This window comes from Mustela erminea, chromosome 21 (assembly GCF_009829155.1).
Source record: "Mustela erminea isolate mMusErm1 chromosome 21, mMusErm1.Pri, whole genome shotgun sequence".
NCBI lineage: Eukaryota > Metazoa > Chordata > Mammalia > Carnivora > Mustelidae > Mustela > Mustela erminea.
Genome location: NC_045634.1, coordinates 37,739,071 through 37,744,869, shown reverse-complemented (window position 1 = coordinate 37,744,869; position 5,799 = coordinate 37,739,071). Strand labels below are relative to the sequence as shown.

General features: G+C 55.8%; 1 protein-coding gene across 1 annotated transcript; it reads right to left on the bottom strand.

Annotated features, from left to right (window-relative positions):
* Positions 1 to 2,806: 2,806 nt before the first annotated feature.
* Positions 2,807 to 4,339, bottom strand: LOC116581711 (extensin-like). The gene has a single exon (XM_032328918.1). The coding sequence runs from the start codon at positions 4,337 to 4,339 to the stop codon at positions 2,807 to 2,809; it is 1,533 nt and encodes a 510-aa protein (XP_032184809.1).
* Positions 4,340 to 5,799: the final 1,460 nt, after the last annotated feature.

The window sequence follows — 5,799 nt, the reverse complement described above, 5'->3', positions numbered from 1 at the left end:
TGGCAGAAACTCTGTCCTCCTCCTAAGAGTAACGCAAAAGGCAGTGAGCGCCATGGAAATCCCACTCTCGCTGCTCGGGAAGAGCTAAATCCAGAGGGGATCTGTGATGGATCTTGGGGAAAGGATGACCTGACCGAGGGCTGAAGAGTCAGGACAGTGGCATGATTCCACAGATCACGTCCAGCAGAGGCTGGTCCCAGCGAGGGCTATGGGGGCACCTGGGGCGCCTGAGGAAGAACGGCCGTATCAGCGTCCTCCTTGTTCCCACGGCTCTGGTCACCAAGTGCATGTGGGTTCCTCCACCTCCTGTTCCAACCACCCGTACACGTGCACTCCGCACGAGAGCCACACGAGAGCCACCAAGGTGTCGTTTCACTTTGAGTTTCTCTGTTTCAAACCTTAACTGAGATTTCATAGCACCACAGATCAACTCAGGTCCTGTCTCTTCTCTCTCTGTGACTTACACTCACATTTATGCATCAGCTCGAGACCCTCCGTTGGAGAGCTTCGTGCCACATGTCTGTTTCTCCAATGCACAGGATTAACCAGTGCAAAAGCCACGTTACCTCTGTCTCTTATGGGTTTGGTCTCCATCGATTTTCTTTGTCTGCCGCGTTAAACGCCGTAATCACTTGACTGATCTGAGGGACCTCTGTGAACCTACGAACGTTCCTGCTGATAAATCCTTCATGAAACAGATGAGCGTTGTTTAGAAACCCAAGTGGGTCATTTCATGGTCCTGGGGAAAGTAATCCAGTGGCCTCTCATTCTTTCGTGACAAGTGCCGACCTTCCGTTGCTTCCACAGCTGCCTCTGCAAAAAAGAAAGGCGAAGGGAAGATCCCATGAGACATCATAATTGAAGGTCCCAGGCTATTTGTCATGGAGAGTAAACTCACTCATATTTTCAAAGCTAAGCTTCAGTCCAAGAAGTAATGACGATAATATAAAAGGAGAGACGACATGAATCAGCAGCTATAGATCTTCCCCAGCTTCAATGGGGTTACGTCCCAATAAACCCAGCCTGCGTGGAAAATATCGCATTGAAATGCACTGAATATGTCTAACCTACCAGACATCCTAGCTTAGGCAGCCCACCTCACATGCCCTCAGCACACTGACATTAGACTATAGTTGGGCCAAATCCTCTAACGCAAAGCCTTTCTTACCATAAAGGGTTGACTCTCTCATGTGATGTAGTGAATGTTGTCCTGAAGGTGACAAACAGAACGTGTGTTTGTGTGTCGGACACCTGTCCTTGTGCTGGTTGTTGACCAGGTGGTGGTGTGGCCCACTGGGGGCTGTGGCTGCCGCCGCCCAGCATCACAGGAACGGACCCACCACATACTGTTACCCCAGGAAAAGATCAAGTCCAACTTTGGAAGGTTTCTGAGACTCTGGATCACTTCGGCACCATTGAAAGACAGAGAACTTTTGTATATGACATGCTAACGTTGGTTGTGTCCAAAGAAGCAGGGACACCAACATACGTGTTCTGGTCTCAGAAGCTCTTGAAGCTTCCAGGGCACTGAAGACTTCAAAAATATCTCAAATCCTTTCTCACATTCCCTTGACCCAGATGTGTGGCAAAATCCCCAAGATCCTGCCTTCAATGCTCCTCCATGAGGAAAGGGCTAGAACAATTGTTCCATATCTGATTGAGTTTTACTCAATTTGCATGTGGAGATTCCCTTAATATTGCCATAAATTTTGGAGCCATGGACAGGGCAACAGAATGTGTGGTTTGGTCTACAGAAAAATCCAATGGCGATGTATTCATCAGGATCAAATCAGAGACAACACCACACAACAGTTTTTGACCAGAAAAAGTTCAATATAAAGAATTATCACCAATAAAGAGAGTAACTTACTCAGGAGAAAATATGAGATTCTGAAGAGCACAGGGAGAGAGAGCTGCTTTAGGGACCAGTTCCTGGCTGTGGGGGCAGTGAGAGTACCCAAAGAGGAAACAAATCTGGGGTGAGGCAGGGTCCCACTGTGGGGCGTGCCTGGCTCACCTGATGGTTGGGGGACCCACCTGAGCCGGTGAGGTGGAGGAGCTCTCCCGGCTCACCAGCTGGGAGACGATGACCAAGAAGCAATCAGCCCATCAGGAGCCCCTCGCTCAGCTCAGGCCAGCCTCCTGTTCCCTGGTCTCCTTTGATCAGAAGCACAGCATGGCCACACGCTCTTTCCCACTCACCGTCTTATTTTTCCTAACATACGCTCTCGTTGACCTGTACACTGTTTTCTAAATTCTCTTTACAAACTCTTTTTTTTTTTTTTCTGATCAAGATTGATACGGGTTTCCCAGTTAGCGATAAGATTTTTAAGAACGGACACTGACCCTACAGGGCTCTGGGGTCTGGACCTGCCTGTCTCACCAACCATTCATGAGTCTTACTTCCCACCTGGGCTTTCTGATTCCTGGCATGCATCCCGAAGCTTCCTGAGGGCCTTCACCCTTGAAGGTCCCAGTGGACCATGGTTCCCCTCAATCGCTGAACAAACAGAACATACGGGGGAGGGGGCATGCAGCCCTCAAGGTGAAGCCTGGGGTCAGACGTTGTTAGGCCTCAGGGTTCCTGACCATGCCTGCTTCTTGCTCCAGCACTTGGTCCCCAAACCAGCAAGGCCAGCGACCCAAAGTCTTACTGGAGGACAGTCATCCCTCCTTTTCTGCTGGGGTCACCACACCTCCCGAGGGTTGGCTGAGACCACAGGGTACCTGGCCCTATGGAGTTTGTTCTGTCCTCCACACACACCCTATGGTACAGCGCAGTTGAGAAAGCGGGCACGGTGAGAGGCTAGCAGCAGTACCCGACAAGCACATAGAACAGCTCGAACCACTTCCTGTCCCAAAGTAGGTGACTGTGGTCTCTCTGGATCCCAGAACATTCTACTGTTCCGCATTCAGCCTTCTCGGGATGCTGGGAGATGATGCAGGGCCACCCCACAGGGGAGGGGAGGGGAATGAGGTAGGCGGGGTGTAGGGGGGTGTAGGCGGGGTGTAGGGGGGTGTAGGCACGGTGTAGGCGATGTTGGTGGGGTGCAGGCGGTGTAGGCGGGGTGTAGGGGGGTGTAGGCGGGGTGTAGGGGGGTGTAGGCACGGTGTAGGCGATGTTGGTGGGGTGCAGGCGGTGTAGGCGGGGTGTAGGGGGGTGTAGGCGGGGTGTAGGCGATGTTGGTGGGGTGCAGGCGGTGTAGGCGGGGTGTAGGGGGGTGTAGGCGGGGTGTAGGCGATGTTGGTGGGGTGCAGGCGGTGTAGGCGGGGTGTAGGGGGGTGTAGGCGGGGTGTAGGGGGGTGTAGGCAGGGTGTAGGCGATGTTGGTGGGGTGCAGGCGGTGTAGGCGGGGTGCAGGCGGTGTAGGCAGGGTGTAGGGGGGTGTAGGCAGGGTGTAGGCGATGTTGGTGGGGTGCAGGCGGTGTAGGCGGGGTGTAGGGGGGTGTAGGCGGGGTGTAGGGGGGTGTAGGCAGGGTGTAGGCGATGTTGGTGGGGTGCAGGCGGTGTAGGCAGGGTGTAGGGGGGTGTAGGCGGGGTGTAGGGGGGTGTAGGCACGGTGTAGGCGATGTTGGTGGGGTGCAGGCGGTGTAGGCGGGGTGTAGGGGGGTGTAGGCGGGGTGTAGGGGGGTGTAGGCATGGTGTAGGCGATGTTGGTGGGGTGCAGGCGGTGTAGGCAGGGTGTAGGGGGGTGTAGGCGGGGTGTAGGGGGGTGTAGGCACGGTGTAGGCGATGTTGGTGGGGTGCAGGCGGTGTAGGCGGGGTGTAGGGGGGTGTAGGCGGGGTGTAGGGGGGTGTAGGCATGGTGTAGGCGATGTTGGTGGGGTGCAGGCGGTGTAGGCGGGGTGTAGGGGGGTGTAGGCGGGGTGTAGGCGATGTTGGTGGGGTGCAGGCGGTGTAGGCGGGGTGTAGGGGGGTGTAGGCGGGGTGTAGGGGGGTGTAGGCAGGGTGTAGGCGATGTTGGTGGGGTGCAGGCGGTGTAGGCGGGGTGCAGGCGGTGTAGGCGGGGTGTAGGGGGGTGTAGGCGGGGTGTAGGGGGGTGTAGGCAGGGTGTAGGCGATGTTGGTGGGGTGCAGGCGGTGTAGGCGGGGTGTAGGGGGGTGTAGGCGGGGTGTAGGGGGGTGTAGGCACGGTGTAGGCGATGTTGGTGGGGTGCAGGCGGTGTAGGCGGGGTGTAGGGGGGTGTAGGCGGGGTGTAGGGGGGTGTAGGCAGGGTGTAGGCGATGTTGGTGGGGTGCAGGCGGTGTAGGCGGGGTGAAGGGGGGATGTAGACGGATATAGGCAGGATGGAGGGGGATGTACTCTGGAGCTTCTGAGCCACGTCAGGAGGAGGAACCATGGCTTCCTGGGGGCTGAGGGGTCAGGGATCCTCCAAAGCGCCTGGAAGTGGGCACGCGGTTCACTCCCCAGTCCCTGAGCAGCATCACGGGGGCCAGGAGGGGCGATGGTTCTGCACAAACCGGCCCGTGGGAGCCACACAATCAGTGTGTCCCCGAGGCCCCAGGAGCACTGAGAGAGGAGGACAGGGAGGCGTGACAGGGATACCGGGCCGGAGTGTCGGCTTGGGAGGCATTTCTCGCCGGCCCCGTGCTCATGCCGCTCTGTCTTCTCCACCTTCTCTATGGACGCAGCAGCCCCAGGGAGAGTGTGGGGAGGTAGGAATTTATCTGAGGCTTTGGCCATCCTACAAGGGGATGCTGACCCCTGTGTCCTACAAGGCTGCCCTACCGGGATGCTGACACCTGCATTTTGGGGAGCTCCTGGCTCGCAGCATTGATGATCAAGTCCTACACCACAATTAAATGATACAAAGAAATTCTGACTCCTTTGCTGTTTACATCGATTAGGAATCCTTTGATTTCAGTTAATAGAAAATATCAACCCACAATAACGACGTGTGTGGTGTCCAATCTCTCTTCTCCGATACGGTGTAACTTCATGACAGCTGACACTAAGTTGATCTTGTTTACCTGCAGCCTGAAAGCCTTCACAGGGCTTTGTGTGTAGTCAGGATTAATACCTTCTTTTAAATTAAAACAGTCTGGGGTTACTCTAGGCAGTATATCATGCAGAATACTTTCTTCTAGAGATAAGTGAATATTAGCTCTGAACCAAGCCCTGTTAGGTTTTGAGCTAAAATGTAGACAAGATCCCCAAGAACTTCCCACAGAGCTCCCAATCTAGAGGCGGTGGGATGGCCGAGTTTGAGCGGGAAAACCCCATGTTATGGTGTACGGAGGGCAAGTAGGGGCTGCTGGGCACCGAGAGCCACTGAAGGGTTTGGAAGTGTGCTCGCTCGGGCAGTGCATATGCTGAAGGGTTTGGAAGTGAGTGATGACAAGCTTGGGTTTGAATGAGAGAGAAGTTTCTACAGCCTCACTGGAGAAGAGGAGCTCTTGGAGCAGAGACACTGAGCTCAGAGCCGTCTAGCTGGGAGGCAGCCCGACGCCCTGAGCTGGGCCGGGGACATCGGGACAAGGAGGAGCAGTGATGGGAGACAGAGGCTGAGAAGGGGTTTCTTGGGCGGGGGATGGAGGAGGGGGTGGTCTCTGGGGTCTGGTTGAGGCGGTGCCGTGAGCTCACTGATACCTCATGACCACTCCAGCGGCAGGCGGACCTCGCCCATGACCCGGACTCCCCACGTATGGGTTGATGGGGGGCAGGGGGTGCCTCCTCATGTGTTTGCATGGGGTGTGCCTGCTGGGGTGGCTGCCGCTGTGGTTCCACACAGAAAGCAGTGCCAGCCGCCGTGACCGGGTGAGGAGGCAACAGCCCCACTGCGGGTTTAACTTCACGCCC

Excerpts from the sequence above, each read along its gene's own strand:
- LOC116581711 (XM_032328918.1), bottom strand. The coding sequence starts at position 4,339 with ATGGTTCCTCCTCCTGACGTGGCTCAGAAGCTCCAGAGTACATCCCCC.